Raw genomic sequence first — 19117 nt, 5'->3', positions numbered from 1 at the left:
GCGAAAATAAGCAGGAACACTTTCGAAGTTTTAACTGGAAATCAAATCGGAAAACGACCATTAGGAAGACCTAGGTACAGATGGGAGGACAATATTAAGATGGATCTCGCAGAAATAGGAATACAAAGTAGAAACTGGATCTATTTGGCTAAGGATAGAGGTCAGTGGAGAGCTTTTGTGAACGTGGTATTGAACCTTCGGGTTCCATAGGCCATAGAGTTAGTTAGTTAGCATTAAGAAAGAAAAGAAATTTTTCACGTAATGACACGAAAGAAGAGAAATTGATTGGGATATTGTCTGAGAAGAAACAGTATCATGATGGGTTTGATAAAAGGTACAGCGGAAGGAAAATAAGAAGTGGTAAAAGACCTACAATTGCAGGACGCCATCAAAACAACATATTATTAATTAAAGACGAAGAAGTTAGATGAGGAACGTGATGAATAGACGTTCCTCTGTTTGCAGCTGATTTGAATAGAGGATTATCAGAGAAGACGAGACCTCTCTCTGAGACGAGAAATCGCTTCTTGATATCTATTTTCGTCTTTCTTCTATTCAAAATCAATATTGAAACCGGAAGTACTAGTTAATTGCATCCTTTTCCGGTTTCCGTAGAATTGTTAAAAAAAACATTTGTCGCTATATGTTACAGTTTTTGTTCTATGCCGATAAAAGTTGAAACCGAAAATAGTTGATTTCTACCACACTCGATTTGAAAAGAGAGTTAAGGGAGGAAATAGAACCTATTCTTTAGTTGCCGAATAAATTGCGAAAAAAGAAGTCGCTTCTCGATAACTCTTTTCGTTTTTGCTCTGATACCTTGTCAACAAACGACCGGTCGAATATAGCCGTTCTATGAGACTTCTGACGAAAGGACGAACATAGCCGTTCTACGAGACTTCTGACGAAGGACAAACATAGCCGTCTATAAGACTTCTGACGAACGGACGAAAATAGCCGTTCTGACAGTTCTGACGAAGGGTCGAATATAGCCGTTCTATGAGATTTCTGACGAACGGACGAACATAGCCGTTCTATAAGATTTCCGACATTTATGTACAGCATAATTTGAAAGTCTAAAAACCTGGAAGCTGACGTTTGAAATAAAGCTCTTTCTGTAATAAATGAAACCAAATAATTATAATGAGGCTTATTCTCTAATTGTTGATTCAATTAGTCTCTATTCGTGGGCAAAATTTGAACATTTCTTTATAAACTTGATTGAATTTTTGTGTGAATATTGTAAAAGAAGTACACCAAAAAATGTAGGAAAGTAACTGCCACATACTGGTAATCGATATCTTATACACTTAAATTAAAATTTTTTCAAATATAACTCCAATATTTTATCTTTAATACACTGAGGTTTAATGTGGAATTATGTTTTTCTCTCTTTCAAACGTATGGAACTTTTAATATTTTGGTTTATTCGACCTGTTAAACTATTTTTTAATTGATTTTCATTTGAAAAGGTGAAAATTCATCTTAGCTCTAGATAGATACTAACTATGAAAACCAGTCGAACTTTCGGAAAGACTTACTTTAAAAAGTAACTTACCTGATGTCGTCTCACCATCATCTTCCATCTGCTCTTCCTCGTCTGCTCCTGTAATATTTATTCCAAATTAAAAGAAAACAAATCTGTTTATTATCTTCCTCTGTACTCTTACTAAACCGTACAAATTATTTATAAGTTAACTGCATAATTCAAGATGTAAAAAAAGAAAATCACTATGGCTTTCCGAGAGTACTAAGGGTTAATCGTGGCATCTATACTGTTTTCAAGCAAGAATGGAACGTTTTGCATTCAAAACCGTTAATATTTCTAGCCAATTATCTGTCATAACTTGATGCCACCATACGTCAAAAGGTTAATACACTTTTTTTGAAATTCGTAACATTTCTGTCGCTCAAAGACACCTGAATTAAAGACATTTACCCTTACTTGGTTCAAAACATTTAAATACAAAACATTTACATCATTAAATTCAAAATTTTGTAATTTTGCTAATTTAAAATAAATATAAACACATATTTCGTACCTATTTGAACATGTGATAACACAATACCAGGGGAAGTCAAAAAGTTCCCGGAATTTCGTTGTAACTATTTATTACCACAATATAGATACATATTCCCTTAATTGCCTGTAAAATAGGCTCTTTCAAAACACACACTTGATCTAGCGCTTCTGTCACCGCTGGAAACAACGCTGAAAGTTCTGTTTTGATATGTTCCAGCGCTCCTGCCATCGCTAGAAACAACGCTGAAAGTTCTGTTTTGATATGTTCCAGCGATCCTATCATCGCTGGAAACAACGCTGAATGTTCTGTTTTCATATGTTCCAGCGCTTCTGTCATCGCTGGAAACAATGCTGAAAGTTCTGTTTTGATATGTTCCAGCGCTCCTGTCATCCCTGGAAACAACGCTGAAAGTTCTGTTTTGATATGTTCCAGCGCTCCTATCATCGCTGGAAACAACGCTGAAAGTTCTGATATATTCCAGCGCTCCTATCATCGCTGGAAACAACGCTGAAAGTTCTGTTTTGATATGTTCCAGCGCTCCTATCATCGCTGGAAACAACGCTGAAAGTTCTGTTTTGATATGTTCCAGCGCTCCTGTCATCCCTGGAAACAACGCTGAAAGTTCTGTTTTGATATGTTCCAGCGCTCCTATCATCGCTGGAAACAACGCTGAAAGTTCTGATATGTTCCAGCGCTCCTATCATCGCTGGAAACAACGCTGAAAGTTCTGTTTTGATATGTTCCAGCGCTCCTATCATCGCTGGAAACAACGCTGAAAGTTCTGTTTTGATATGTTCCAGCGCTCCTATCATCGCTGGAAACAACGCTGAAAGTTCTGTTTTGATATGTTCCAGCGCTCCTGCCATAGCTGGAAACAACGCTGAATGTTCTGTTTTCATATGTCCCAGCGCTTCTGTCATCGCTGGAAACAATGCTGAAAGTTCTGTTTTGATATGTTCCAGCGCTCCTGTCATCCCTGGAAACAACGCTGAAAGTTCTGTTTTGATATGTTCCAGCGCTTTTATCAACGCTGGAAACAACGCTGAAAGTTCTGTTTTGATACGTTCCAGGGCTCCTGTCATCGCTGAAAACAACGCTGAAAGTTCTGTTTTGATATGTTCCGAAGTTCAGCCGTCTCGTTGGTTTGGGTGTCTTTTACGGTGACAACACGGTTACCTTTGGGGCCTTTTTGGTCTTGGTGAAGAGCCAGAAATCCGCCTCTCTACTCACCATATTTAGTACCTGCGGGTTTCTGGCTGCAGACTTTGGAAGAGATGGCTAAAATTCAGGTCAAATGCAGAAGAGACTATGTAGATTCTATATTCTAAAAGCAAATTGTCCTAAAATGGATGGAACATAGAAAAAAAAACCCAGCAGGAAACATTAACATTAAAATCAATGGAAAATCAATTGAAAGCAAATAATTCCTCCACTTATCTCGAAAACTACAAACGGATAGGGCTGAAATTCAGGTTAAATGTACAACAGACTATGTAGATTCTACATTCAAAAAAGAAATCGTCCTAAAATGGATGGAACATAGTAAAAATAAAAAAATCACGAAACACAAACATTAAAGTGGATGGAAAATCAATTAAAAAAACTGAAGGCGTCCACGTATCTCAAAAACTATAATAAGGAGATGGCTAATTAAAAGCTTATTGCAAAGACATAATGAAGAGCTTAGAAACAATGTATAGCACATAAGATAAATAAGGATAGATGAAATTATAATTTAGCGCAAGCTAAGATCATACACATTATCTTGCGCATCCATCGAAAGACAACACGGAAAGAGAATTTTTTTAAGTTCACTTTTATTGAATAAATAAATAAATAAATAAACGTAACATTAAAATCTTATCAAAGTGCAAATACAATACTTCTATAATTCTTGAATAACGACCTCTGGACTATCCGCCATAGTTCCAAAAAGAGAAAGAAGGATATCTGTAGTAAAATGAGGGATATTCTTTTTATCGATCCAATCAACTTGTAATACCTCCATAAGAACGCGACTTTGTCACGGTAAAGCGCTCCTATTTTTTTAAGTCTCTAGTACCTTTTTAGGCCTCAATTAGGACTACCTTTTTACATTTATGCAATCACTTATTTATGACCTATAAAACAAGTTTAAATCATTTATTTAAGAATTCAGCCTACATTTTACGTTAATGCTTTTTTGCATCTTTTTAATTGTGTAAAAATATTGCACAATGTACAGCATTTTATGTTTCCAGCAATTAAGTTAAATATTATAGAATTTATCTTAAAATGTGTTCAATAATTTTATTATTGTTCTTATCTTTTCTGTAAAAAGTTTTAAAACAATCTTCATGAAGTAGAGGCTTGTAGGTCTACTAAGAAGAGATGGATAACAGTGAGTTCTGGTATACAAAATTTGTTTTTAATGTTATGGTTATGGAAGAAGTGAGCAATTACAGAAGTCCGAGTTTTTTGTTATCTGACCTGCCACAATAGACCCAATAGTCAATGATCTACTGTATATAATAAAAAGCCAGTATTTTAAAACATTACTCAAGTGGATTACACAATTTTCAAAGTGAAATTTTATAATCTTCAGTGTCTCAGTTCTCTTTAAAACTTTTAAAACAATCTCAATTCATTTTCGTGTTCCAAGTTCATGAATTTCAGATAAATTATCAAAGAAATTGCATTTACATACACATACAGAGAATAAACTGTGTTATTTCTCTTTTATTGCTTTTGCATACTAATTGTGTTATTGAAGGTATAGTTAACGTTATACTTTCCTGTAATGAAAGTTTAATTTATAACATTTGAACGAAATTTAAAACAACAGATGATAACTGTTTTTTGTCAACTTCAGACAAGGTAAAACCACGCTGAGGAATTCTAACAATCATTCTACTTATAGATTCCTGTAATTCATGAATTTCCTTTAAGCTTCCAAGCTTTCGACTCTCCCCTGGAGTCTTGGTCACGGAGGTTAAAACAGGAAGAAATAGAATAGAATTTCAAGGAATAAAAATGGAACGGACTTACAAAGGGAGGAGCTGTGCTCTGCGGAAACACGTTGTCAGGTACGTCAGCGTTCAACTAATGAAGAAAATGCAAACCAAAATATGGCAGAGTGAATTTGTGCGCCTTTCTTGTTCTTTGTTGGAAGGTTGAAGTCGATATACTAGTGATAAAAGTGGAAACACGCAGTTATGAGAGCAAGAGAATAGGGTTGGAAACATCAATTCACAGCATTGGCGTGACAATAACAATAATAGCATAAGTTGGCAACCTTCCAACAAGGAACAATAAAGGCGCACAAATTGACTCCGTCATATTTTAGTTTGCATCCTCTTCATCCATTAAGCGCTGACGTACTTGATAACGTGTTTCCGTACAACAGAGCTCTTCCCTTGGTAAGTCCGTTCCATTTTTATTCCTTGATGTTTCTCTTCTTTTTCTTCCCGTTTTTAATCTCCGTGACCAGGACTTCACGGGAGAGTCGAAAGCGTGGACGCTTAAAGGAAATTCAGAATTTGAGTTGAGTTGATTTTGAGTTTAACGTCCCTTTCAGCAGCGAGACTATATGGGACGGTGACCTACTGATTAACATGGAATCCGAACCACATGAGCTCCTGCTGGGAATCGAACCCGGGTCTCCAACGCCAAAGGACATTCAAGAATTACAGGAATCTGTAAGTAGATTGTTTTTTGTTACTTGGCGTTGCAAGACAAGAAATATGGATTTGTGTGATACCCATTTTATGTGCTTATTTTATTTATTTTTCACTTCCCTTTCACTTAAGAAAAATATATTCCCTCTGTTTGTAACAGGCTTTATGTTAGATTAACCTTTCCTAAAATACTAAATTAAATCCTGATTTTGCACTAAAATTACGATTATTAGGAGCTTACCTGGCTTCACCATGTCCATATTAATTGATCTGGAGTTATCTGAAATGTATGCATTTATTAAAAGCATAAGATAGTTAATAAGAAAAATGTATACAATTATGAAATTAATTAATGTAATAAATGAAGACATGCTTAGCATAACACGATTATTTATATTTTTTAAATGTCTCTTACAGAAAAAATGATACATCGACGTAATAACGAAAATAATCGAATTGAAAACATGCTTATACAGAGTGATTCAAACAAACGGGGAAATTTTGAAAATTAAGTAATTTCATGGAAACAAAATTTTTAAAAAAATTAAACCTCATTTAAAATTAAAAATAACGGCATTTTACAAAAAAAGATAAATAATAAGCTGACAAGTTAGGGGATCTGGGAGGCCATTGAATGTCACCATTTTTAGAAATGGTTACCCAAACAATTGACGTACAGAAACCATCAACATTCGTGCTGTGTGGGACTTTGATCCATCTTGTTGAAACCAAGCTGTGTTAATAAAGTGTGGAAATCCCTGTAGTTGTTGCACAACGAAGGTTTCAAGCATGGTGACGTAACGCTTCGATGTGACTGTAATCGCATGGCCATTCTCGTCCTCAAAACAATAAGGGCCAGTCACCTCGTATGATTACATAACACACCACACAGTAACTTTGTTGCTGTGCACTGGTCGCTGGCGTAGTTCCATAGGATTGTCTTGTGCCCGTGACGTTCTAAATTAAAATGACGGCGGAATTCTCTACGTGTCCTCTCCACAGTGTCATTGTCCTTGTAAAACGTTTTGATCGCGAAAGCACGTTGTGCACCACTCCAAGCATTCATGATAATGGTATAGTGTTGTTGACAGGCTGGTGTACGTTATTCAGTGTTACCAAGCTCCCACTGTTGCCAACACAACTTTCAAAGTTTCCCGTTTTTTTTTTTTTTATTTAGTCAACTTTCTGAAATAAATCATTTATTTAACAGTAATTAAACAATTAGACGAAAAGTACCAACAGCGAGAGACATAGAACAGTGAAATAAATTCATTAGTAGTGCTGTGAGGAAGGTAGTGCGGTAAATAAATTCACCGAAATTGTAAGTAATAAAATATTGATGTAGAACGAAAATAAAGTGAAATCATCGTGTATTCTGGAACTCATTTTAAAATTACCGTTAATTTTCAGGTTCATGGAGCTCTTTCGTCACCGTGTTGTGCTAATAGAATTATAGATAGAAGAAACTAAATTTTCGTAAAAATGCATCTGTGACGAAGTTTATTATATGTTAGCACTTTATCATATTCTTTACATGACAAAAATATGATATATATTTTTTAGTCTGTCCTTTTTACATTAATTTTCGTCCTTAAAAGAATCTCATACTAAAAATGAGACAAAATTTATCATTTTAATTTTGCTTGCTTTTTATAAGTGAAAGGAAATAATGAAATGTAACTTACCACTTACCACAATGAAATGTTAACAATTGACTTATATGTACTCAATATTTTTATAAAAACAAAAATTTCTATAAAATAAATTTTTTTAAAAAAAGAGAATTTTAGGAATGATCCAACAATGCAACAAAAAATTGCGATATTGGCCAATAATTCGTTTTTGGATCAGGGGCCACAAAATTTTTGAACGGCCCGGAAATCGAGCTTTCTTATTTCTACGGAATAAGCACATCATACTGAATTAAGTGATACTTTGGGTTTGGCTACATTATATGTAGTTCTCCACATATAAGGCGTACAAGAAAATTTTTGATTGAAATATATTGGATCTTGGAACAGGGGCCCAAAAATTTTTGAACGGCAACTAAATCAAATTTTCGTATTTTCTACGCAACAAACACATTATACTGAGTTAACTAATAGTTTGAGTTTGAAGAATATTTTTGATTGAAATATATTGGATCTTGGAACAGGGACCACAAAATTTTTCAGCGGTTCCTAAATCAACTTTTCGTATTTTCTACGCAATAAACACATCATACGGAGTTTACTAATAGTTTGGGTTTGAATAAAATTTTTTATTGAAATATATTGGATCTTGGAACAGGGGCCATAAAATTTTTGAATGGCCACTAAATCAAGTTTTCGTATTTTCTACGCAATAAGCACATCATACTGAGTTAACTAATAGTTTGAGTTTGAAGAAAAGTTTTGATTGAAATATATTGGATCTTGGAACAGGGTCCACAAAATTTTTGAACGGCAATTAAATTAAGTTTTCGTGTTTTCTACGCAATAAGCACATCATACTGAGTTAACTAATAGTTTGAGTTTGCAAAAAATTTTTGATTGAAATATATTGGATCTTGGAACAAGGGCCACAAAATTTTTCAACGGTTCCTAAATCAACTTTTCGTATTTTCTACGCAATAAGCACATCATACTGAGTTAACTAATAGTTTGGGTTTGAATAAAATTTTTGATTGAAATATATTGAATCTTGGAACAGGGGCCACAAAATTTTTCAACGGCAACTAAATCAAGTTTTCGTATTTTCTACGCAACAAGCACATCATACTGAGTTAACTAATAGTTTGAGTTTGAAGACATTTTTTGATTGAAATATATTGGATCTTGGAACAGGGGCCACAAAATTTTTGAACGGCAATTAAATCAAGTTTTCGTATTTTCTACGCAATAAGCACATCATACTGAGTTAACTAATAGTTTGAGTTTGAATAAAATTTTTGATTGAAATATATTTGATCTTGGAACAGGGGCCACAAAATTTTTCAACGGTTCCTAAATCAGCTTTTCGTATTTTCTACGCAATAAGCACATCATACTGAGTTAACTAATAGTTTGGGTTTGAATAAAATTTTTGATTGAAATATATTGGATCTTGGAACAGGGGCAACAAAATGTTTGAACGGCAATTAAATTAAGTTTTCGTATTTTCTACGCAATAAGCACATCGTACTGAGTTAACTAATAGTTTGAGTTTGCAGAAAATTTTTGATTGAAATATATTGGATCTTGGAACAGGGGGCCACAAAATGTTTGAACGACAACTAAATCAAGTTTTCGTATTTTCTACGCAACAAGTACATCATACTGAGTTAACTAATAGTTTGAGTTTGAAGAAAATTTTTGATTGAATTATATTTGATCTTGGAACAGGGGCCACAAAATTTTTAAACGGCAACGAAATCAAGTTTTCGTATTTTCTACGCAACAAGCACATCATACTGAGTTAACTAATAGTTTGAGTTTGCAGAAAATTTTTGATTGAAATATATTGGATAATTGATGCAACTAGTATTTTATGACTAAAATTAAGGGAAACTTAGAAGAATTCAGCTGTACTGTCTCCGCTTCTCTTACATAATACGAAATTCTTGGGGAAAATGAAAGATAATACTTTTTTAAAAGGAAAAAAGTGATTAGTACTTTGTACATAGAAAATAATAGTAAATGAAATATTCTATATTGTCAATATATTACCAAGCTATTATGTGAATAAGATATATTGAATGATTTTTACTTTTCATACTTTTGCAACCGTTTATTTTACTTTTATTAATGTATTTATTTACGAAAATACAGGGTGGGCCGAAAGTCACGAAGGTGTTATAACTGCGAATAACTTTTTCTATTTATCATTAATTTCCATTGATATTTCGCAGACTTAACCCTTTTAATCCCACTGTTCCCAAATGGGAACAATTTATTTTTATCAATTTTTGTCTGGGGATTATTTGTTGTGGATTTTAGTTTTTTACAATAAGGACCTACTACCAGTCCATATGCTAGCTCCTTTGTGGCTAAACGGTTAGCGTACGGGCCTTTGGCGGGGGTTCCATTCCTAGCGGAAGCTCATGTGGTTAGGATTCCACGTTGATCGGTAGGACCACATCTCACATAGTCTCGCTGCTGAAAGGGATGATAAACTAAAATCAACAAAATCAACAATACTAAAGTCCTCAAAATATATTAAATGAGGTCAGAATCAATAAGTTTAGAAGGAATTAAGAAATGATGAAAACAAAAATAATTTGGGATTAAATGGGTTAAAGACCAACGATGGGAGAATGTTTATACTTATGTGTGGAATATATTCTCTGGTAGGTCTCCGCCTTTATGGACTTCACAAATACGGACCCTGTGTGGCACATGATTCAATTGACAATGGTCAACATTTCTAGTCCGAATGCCCTATTTCTGGACGAATATTGTCCTTGAGCTGTTGTGTTGTTTGTGGTTTGTTCACATACACTTTATTCTTCAGATAGTTTATGAGAAAATAAGCAAACAGAGTGATTTCAGTCAACAGGAGATCAGTTTATGTCAGTGTTTCTACAGATGATGCGGTGGCCGAAAATGGTATTCGGAAGCCCAATTGAGACCCTTGACGTGTGTGCTGTGGCATCATCTTGTTGAAACCATATCTCAGATATGTTCTTTACTGCAGGATGCACAATAGTCTCAATCATGTTTCGATGTCGATCACCTTTCACCGTTACTGCATTGGCTTCATCATCTTCAAATAAGTACTGTATATCTTAATGATCGTTTCTGACCTGATGCCGCACCACACAGTTCACTTTACACTATACAATTCGTACTCATGCATGGGGTGTGCGTTCAGAATCATGTGCTACAGAAGGGACCGTATCTGTAAGGCCCATAATGACGAGCACCTACCAGAGATTATACATACATAAGCAGGGCCGGATTAAGGGGGGCTTAGGGAGTTATAGCCCCGGGCCTCTAGGTGGACAGAGGCCTCCACTCTGATCAAAATCTCATGTGGTTCGGATTCCACGTTAATCAGTAGGTCCACGTCTCATATAGCCTTGCTGCTGAAAGGGACGCTAAACTAAAATCAACTCAACTCAACTCTGATCAAAATCTTAATTGGCTATCTAAAAAGAATCATGAAGATACAATCACCATCATAAAATAAAATATGACCAAAAACATGAAACATATTCCTTTCACTTTCCTACTGTACTTTCACTGAAATGTATTAGGCGAAGCCAGCAGGGGCCACATATTTTTTCTAGCCCTGGAACTCCAGCTGGGTTAATCCAGCCCTGTACATAAGTGTAAACAATCTCCCATCATTGGTCTGTAAGTATCAATGGAAATATCAATGGAAACTAATCATAAATTTTAAGAAAAGTTATTCACAGTTATAACCCCTTCGTGACTTTTGGCTCACCCTGTACTAGCTTTCCGAAGAGTTTGTGTTTTACTGTAGTACGATTCTTGTACTATAAGTGTAATATTGATATATCATATGGCAGTTAAATTTAAGATTACTCATAGATGTGTTATAAATAGATATACCTCTATGCACAAGTATTTTTATCGCCAGTAACATCATCACCACGGGAGGTGACACTGATCGAGAAAGACAATGAAAACTAATTGGAAGTAAAAGCTATGTTCGATAATTACAAAAGTACATATAGTGAATTATAAACTTACTTCCTGCTTTTGTGTCGTTAGCTTCCCCTGAACGTTTGGTCTTGTCAGCAGCTTTGTCTGGGGATTCACTTGCCGGTGAAGAACTGTTCCCCTCTGGTTTGCTTTCTTCTGGTTTTGCAGCAGCCTTTGTTCCGTTTGCGCCCTTGTCCCCTCCCGCTTTGGTAGCAGCGGCCCCTGATCCAGAATGTATTATAGTAGTTGTTCCGTTGCTTCCAACAACAACTGGTTTCGCCGTACCATTAGTTGGAGTAATGACAGCAAGGCCACCGTCTCCACTTACTGCTGCTATGGTAGTACCATTATCGCTACCTTTCCTTCCACCTACAACAACTGTCTCATTGCCCTGTGCTGGTGAAATAACTGCAGCGACAGCATCATGCATTATTGGTGCTGAAGACACCGTCCGTTGTGGAGGCACAGACCCGTCAAGCACTGATACTATTTTATCCATTGCAACCATAAGGTCCCCCACTGTCGCTGACGCTGATGCTGCTAATGGGGCACTCATTTTAACACGAGACTCTGTTCCTTGCTTCGTTGGCATGGGATTACTTTGTGTCGCTATTGGCGCTGCACCGGACGGATCTGAACCACTGCTACCGGTCATTGGAGATCTCTTAGTGGGAGATGTCCCAGCTGCTGCTTCTCGGGATGTTGGTCCGGCTGCTGCTGGTGCACCAGGAGGTCCTGAACCGCTGCTACCTCCAGCTGGTGGTGTTTTGTCAGATGGCGCTCCTCCCTCTCTTGAGCCTCCACTGCTTTGACCATTGGGAAAGTCTGAAAGAACATTGGGACCGGCTCCTGTTTTCCTTTTATGTTTTCCTGGAACATAAAATGTAAACATAATTCCTGATCCAAAAATCAGAATGAAAACATATGAATTAATAATGGATCTATTAACATATATTTTTTGATTATGTAGTGATATAAAGCGAAAAATGTAACTAAAATATACAGGACTTTGTTAACTATACTATAAGTTTTACAAGATCTGTACGCTTCACGATGGAATAGCGTACTGTCATAGTGGAAACATTACAAATGTGGTGAGCAAGGGCGCCCATGTTGTTGTTTCCAAGGGAGGGCAAGTATAAACGACGTTTAAAATATAATTTCATATTTTGCTGTAACTAATGTAACAATTCTATTGGGTTTTCAATATTCCCAAGTACAATTTCCTCTTAGGAGGGCAAGCTCCCCACCTTGCCCCCCCCCTGATGGTCGCCCTTGGTGGTGAGCGCTCCATTCCTACCCGTAGAGAAATCAGATGATAAGCATGCGCTATTTGGCGCTCTGTGACTTCTAACCACAAAGACAACAGATGAAAATCGTGTAACGTTCAGTGCTGCCAACTTACTAGATCAGGGATCGTGGGTACTTCAAAAGTTGTGTTCTTTGTGGAACATCCTTATAATATATGAGAATTGAAGAACTTATAAATTGATTGTATATAAGAGCGCTACATGTGTTTTTCTTTTTAGTCATACATAAGTAGAATTATTTTAAAAGTAATTTTCCTGAAAACGTAATCACTTTTACTTGTAGAAGGCTAACGTATGTCTTAATTTGTTCGTTGAAGTGTTCATTTTTTTAAGAAAGAATATTGTAATGTCCTACGAGCTTGTGTTTACAAACATTCTACACGTGATCCTATTTATAAATAACAACCACGTGCATGTTACTATGGAGTACTACGATTGTAGACCAGGAGCACAACGGCAATACCACTAGTCACATGACGAAGAGGGAACGGTAGCGCCATCAGCTCACCTGAGTGCCTATATTACCAAGAGGATTCCCTGCACAACTATCAGTCTTGATTGGTCATCCCTCCTCTAGCTAGCTCTGGAGTTCTCGGAGAAACCCAACACTAGCCTCTAGTTTGCTTCGGAACTCTAGGCTTTCCTTCCTCCCGGTTAGCTTGTTCGGAGATCTAGGAGAAACCCAACACAAGCCTCTAGTTTGCTTCCGAACTCTAGGCTTTCCTTCCTCCCGGTTAGCTTGCTCTGGAGTTCTAGGAGATACCCAATAGAAGCCTCTAGTTTGCTTCCGAGCTCTAAGCTTTCCTTCCTCCCGCTTAGCTTGCTCTGGAGTTCTAGGAGATACCCAATAGAAGCCTCTAGTTTGCTTCCGAACTCTAGGCTTTCCTTCCTCTCGCTTAGCTTGCTCTGGAGTTCTAGGAGATACCCAATAGAAGCCTCTAGTTTGCTTCCGAACTCTAGGCTTTCCTTCCTCTCGCTTAGCTTGCTCTGGAGTTCTAGGAGATACCCAATAGAAGCCTCTAGTTTGCTTCCGAGCTCTAAGCTTTCCTTCCTCCCGCTTAGCTTGCTCTGGAGTTCTAGGAGATACCCAATAGAAGCCTCTAGTTTGCTTCCGAACTCTAGGCTTTCCTTCCTCTCGCTTAGCTAGCTCTGGAGTTCTCGGAGAAACCCAACACAAGCCTCTAGTTTGCTTCCGAACTCTAGGCTTTCCTTCCTCCCGGTTAGCTTGCTCTGGAGTTCTAGGAGATACCCAATAGAAGCCTCTAGTTTGCTTCCGAGCTCTAAGCTTTCCTTCCTCCCGCTTAGCTTGCTCTGGAGTTCTAGGAGATACCCAATAGAAGCCTCTAGTTTGCTTCCGAACTCTAGGCTTTCCTTCCTCTCGCTTAGCTTGCTCTGGAGTTCTAGGAGATACCCAATAGAAGCCTCTAGTTTGCTTCCGAGCTCTAAGCTTTCCTTCCTCCCGCTTAGCTTGCTCTGGAGTTCTAGGAGATACCCAATAGAAGCCTCTAGTTTGCTTCCGAACTCTAGGCTTTCCTTCCTCTCGCTTAGCTTGCTCGGAGATCTAGGAGATAGCCTGCCGAAGCCTCTAGTTTGCTTCCGAGCTCTAAGCTTTCCTTCCTCCCGCTTAGCTTGCTCTGGAGTTCTAGGAGATACCCAATAGAAGCCTCTAGTTTGCTTCCGAGCTCTAAGCTTTCCTTCCTCCCGCTTAGCTTGCTCTGGAGTTCTAGGAGATACCCAATAGAAGCCTCTAGTTTGCTTCCGAGCTCTAAGCTTTCCTTCCTCCCGCTTAGCTTGCTCTGGAGTTCTAGGAGATACCCAATAGAAGCCTCTAGTTTGCTTCCGAACTCTAGGCTTTCCTTCCTCTCGCTTAGCTTGCTCGGAGATCTAGGAGATAGCCTGCCGAAGCCTCTAGTTTGCTTCCGAGCTCTAAGCTTTCCTTCCTCCCGCTTAGCTTGCTCTGGAGTTCTAGGAGATACCCAATAGAAGCCTCTAGTTTGCTTCCGAGCTCTAAGCTTTCCTTCCTCCCGCTTAGCTTGCTCTGGAGTTCTAGGAGATACCCAATAGAAGCCTCTAGTTTGCTTCCGAGCTCTAAGCTTTCCTTCCTCCCGCTTAGCTTGCTCTGGAGTTCTAGGAGATACCCAATAGAAGCCTCTAGTTTGCTTCCGAGCTCTAGGCTTTCCTTCCTCCCGCTTAGCTTGCTCGGAGATCTAGGAGATACCCAATACAAGCCTCTAGTTTGCTTCCGAACACTAGGCTTTCCTTCCTCTCACTTAGCTTGCTCGGAGATCTAGGAGATACCCAATAGAAGCCTCTAGTTTGCTTCCGAGCTCTAAGCTTTCCTTCCTCCCGCTTAGCTTGCTCTGGAGTTCTAGGAGATACCCAATAGAAGCCTCTAGTTTGCTTCCGAGCTCTAGGCTTTCCTTCCTCCCGCTTAGCTTGCTCGGAGATCTAGGAGATACCCAACACAAGCCTCTAGTTTGCTTCGGAACTCTAGGCTTTCCTTCCTCTCGCTTAGCTTGCTCGGAGATCTAGGAGATAGCCTGCCGAAGCCTCTAGTTTGCTTCCGAGCTCTAAGCTTTCCTTCCTCCAGCTTAGCTTGCTCGGATATCTAGAAGATAGCGTACCCAAGCCTCTAGTTTGCTTTGGAACTCTAGGCTTTCCTTCCTTCCGCTTAGCTTGCTCGGAGTTCTGTGACTGTTAACTCCCTCTGTGCTTGCTTCGGAGCATTGGGGATCCTAAAATTCGCTCCACTAGCTTTCTGTGGAACTCTGTGGACATCCTGCCCTAGGCTGCAGGGGTGTTGGGCCATGTTTTTCTCTACTCCATATTAAAGAAAGTTATAATGTAGTATTTCTCTAAATACTGTTCGTAGTGAATTTTTATAATAACACCGGAAGTGGGAAAAGATTCCGGACATATAACTCTACTCTACCAAGCTCTACCTACCCCTTCAAAGGGAGAATTTTACAATATTTTTTTAGAAAAATATTATACATTACTTTTTAGTTTTAGTACGATTGGCTTTATTGTATTAGTTATTATTAAAAAAAACCGAAAGCATGCTTTTAATATTGATTTATTTTGTTTTCTAATGCGTTATGAAAAGTAGTGAAAATCTGAAATTTAGTTCGCCCTTCGCAATGTTAACCCCCTGTGCAGTAGATAGTCCCGCTTTACTCAGCAGTAAAACTAGTTGCATACGAAAATGTTTATATCGAACTTTAAAATCGAACAAGAGACTTAACTTTTAAAAACCTATAAATATATTGAAAAGTTATGAAAGTAATGGTATAATATTATATTATCTTCGACTTATGTCCCTGTACAAGATTTCACTATTGTATGAGGTCTGAAAATGAGTTAAATTAAAGTGTCAAGATCAAAGGACACAGTTGGACCAATGCAAGTTACGGATGCGCACAAGACGAGTCGAGACAGGGTTTTTCTCACAAAATTCGAGTCGAGACAGGGCTCTTCCAATAGAGAAATATATATTTTTTGAGTCGAGACATCACTTTTACAGCACATTTTCGAGACGAGACAGCCACAAATCTTGTCTCGTGCGCATCTCTAATGCAAGTGAAACAAAATCATGTAAAAAAAAGTTACTATTCTCAGTTTTTAATGAGTAACTTTTGTCATTTCATTCAGTGTTGCCAACCTGAAACGTTATAAAATCCCATCTCGAGACTCAGAAATTCCCATTTTGCTCTTGAATTTCCCTTATTTTATAAAATTTCCAAAATTTATAAAATATAAAAAGTGAATCTAATGTATGTCACTCACTTTCTTCAACATATGAAGGAATTCATACTTTATGTATGAATCAAACAGTTTATGAATAAGTAATTAAGAGAGAGAGACAGACAGACAGACAGAGAGAATCGAAAATATGTATTTTGTTGTTCGAAATTAGTATTTGCGTTACGAATTTGTGTTGAAATCTTTGATAGAACGTAGCGAATAAGTTTCATTCTCTAGTAGTTTCGTGTAGGACGTTTTGGAAGATTTTTGTTTCTCGTTTGGTATTTTTTATAAAGTACAAAAATTGTTAGTAAGTTCCATGGTGTTTACTTTAGTCTCTCAAGTCACTGCATAAATCACTTCCGTACTAGCATACATTTATAATTATAAACTCATTAGTTAATTTCCAGCCCATAAAGAGGTTTATTGGTGTCGACGAAGTAAATGTATGAAAATTTCCATATATATTGTTAATTTCTACGAAAATTCCCTTATCCCTATTAGAGAAATTAATGTCAAAAAATCTCACAAACGGGTATTTTTGCCGCGGGTTGGCATCACTGATTTCACTAGTACCAGATTGTTCGAGAAAAATTTCCAAATGAAACTTGTCCAGATTCAACCTTCCCTGAGTTCGAAAGACTCTAATTAATTGTAGTTTAAAGTTTGGATCCACTGCATCTCATTACGTCAGAAGAGGTGAAGCTTCTGGTGTCATAGGACTTCCAGGAGCGTCATTTGGGAAGAACAGTCCTTCATTTTTTAAAAAATAAAAAGTGAAATTCCTCTGTATATGAACTGAATAATCTTGGCCCCCTCCAGCAAAATCTGTAGTGAAGCCTACTTGGACATACTATGGTGATCTGTGAGACATGTTGGGTCAGAATGATTTACACGTAACATTAAAAGCAAGAATTCAAAGTAGTCATAATGGGGAAATACCACATTGCAACGCATTGCATAGAACGTAAAGCTGGGTTTGGGAAATATATTCAATCTCCACTGATCTTTGAAGGCATTCTTTAAATTCTGACGTGAGATACAAATATTACAGAAAAAATAAATTTGGCATTGCACGATTCTGTATATGTCTTACATACAAAATTCTTTAAATTAATTAGGGACCGTGGTAGCTCAGTAGTAGAGCGTTCACCTCTGTTACATGGGGTGCCGGGTTCAAACCCTGCTCCCGCCAAGTGAACTTTGTGGTGGACAAACACCGTGTGCGTGGGTTTTCTCGGGGTTCTCCCGTTTCCTCCCACATTCTTTATTCCACCATTTAATTCATTTCTCATAATCACCGTCTCCTTTAGCCTAACCGGCATAATCGTGGGACGTGAAACTCAAAGATTTCATTTTCATTTCTTTAAATTAATTTTAAATAGTTGAGTCAGCACAAATAATTCAAGAAATGGGAAATAATTGATGTTGCAATCTCTACTTAAGCTATTTATTTAATTTGAATTTCTGAATTGATTCTGTCAAAATAGTTTGATTACACACCTATTAACATGCATAATTATTAACAGTGTACAAAAAACAATGGAATGATGATGTAAACTACCTTCATTTTACTTATATTTATAATATTTATTAACTTACAAAATAATTACGTGACAATATTTTGATGGTGCATTCAAATTGAAGTATGTATTTGATTTCGGTCGTTGCTAAAGCAAATGTGTAATTCATTTTCAGCACTTAGATTTACTGTTTTACGTAGAACCTGAATTACATGTGATCTTTCCGGGAATTGAACCGTGGTATAAAGTGCGGAAGGAGTGTTTGCTAACCATATATTCACAAGGAAACTCTCAAAATATGTGTGATGTTCCGCAGGTTTAGCAGCGATTAAATTTACTGAACCGTTGTTGAGTAGTCTTCGCCTTAAACCTGACCTACATGACTTGATAATTGTTTATTCTTTACTTATTAGTAATCATTATTTATTTGAATTACAACCCTAATACTTATACAGGGTGTTTCAAAGCAACACCGACAAGGTTTGGCAGTTGATTCCTTACATCAAGATAAGACAAAAAGTATAAACCAATCAAAAATCAATCATTTCAAAGTACTCACGTAACAATTTTTATAGATGGAGTTTGGCTACGGGCATATAATTTGAAGTACTCACCAACTACCTCTATAAAAATTGTTGCGGAAATACCGCAAGATTCTGAAACAGGGATACTTGGATAGGGCACATACTAGATCGGAAGTGAAATCTTGACCAGACTACGTTAGGTTCCACAGTGTTGAAGCTATGGATCTTTTAAGTTCATTTTTTCATGTTTTCGGCAGCCTATAACTCTGAAAGGAAGTATTTGTGTATCAAGGTTGGTATATACTTTTTATTTTATCTTGGTGTCAGGAATCACTTTCCAAACGTTGTCGGGGTTGTTTTGAAACATCCTGTACAATTGTGTGTTCTTGGATCCCATGAAACCTTTCAAACAGTATTTGCGGGAGAAGAAAATAAGACTTTTGCGTTGTGCTCTTGATGGCCTGAGAAAAATGACGTCATGACCCCGACCAACTTGACGAGTCCTGAAAGTTCTATTTTGCCGTCCGTTCCATTTTATCTATCTATCCCTTATTAGTGGTTTGTTAATGTACACTTTTATAGACAAAAATATTTATTTTACGGTCATCATTGAAAAGGAATAACTAACTGATTCATGCTAGCTTTGCTATATTCAATAACTTACACTAAAATACAAATGCTGAAGAAAACAACGTTTTATTATAAATTA

The 19117-nt window shown here is 37.2% G+C and overlaps 1 protein-coding gene across 1 annotated transcript in view; it reads right to left on the bottom strand.

Annotated features, from left to right (window-relative positions):
* LOC145691573 (uncharacterized) overlaps window positions 1-19117 on the bottom strand; it is a 97721-nt gene that overhangs the window by 7707 nt on the left and 70897 nt on the right. Inside the window, exons 5-7 of the mRNA XM_081766982.1 lie at window positions 11356-12177; window positions 5922-5960; window positions 1559-1606 (exon numbers count right to left, since the gene is read on the bottom strand). Coding sequence (XP_081623108.1) covers window positions 1559-1606; window positions 5922-5960; window positions 11356-12177 — 909 coding nt within the window. The remainder of the gene's footprint in view (window positions 1-1558; window positions 1607-5921; window positions 5961-11355; window positions 12178-19117) is intronic.

Source organism: Thermobia domestica, chromosome 8 (genome assembly GCF_964235325.1).
Source record: "Thermobia domestica chromosome 8, izTheDome1.hap1.1, whole genome shotgun sequence".
Lineage (NCBI taxonomy): Eukaryota > Metazoa > Arthropoda > Insecta > Zygentoma > Lepismatidae > Thermobia > Thermobia domestica.
This window is presented reverse-complemented; position numbering and strand designations above follow the sequence as displayed.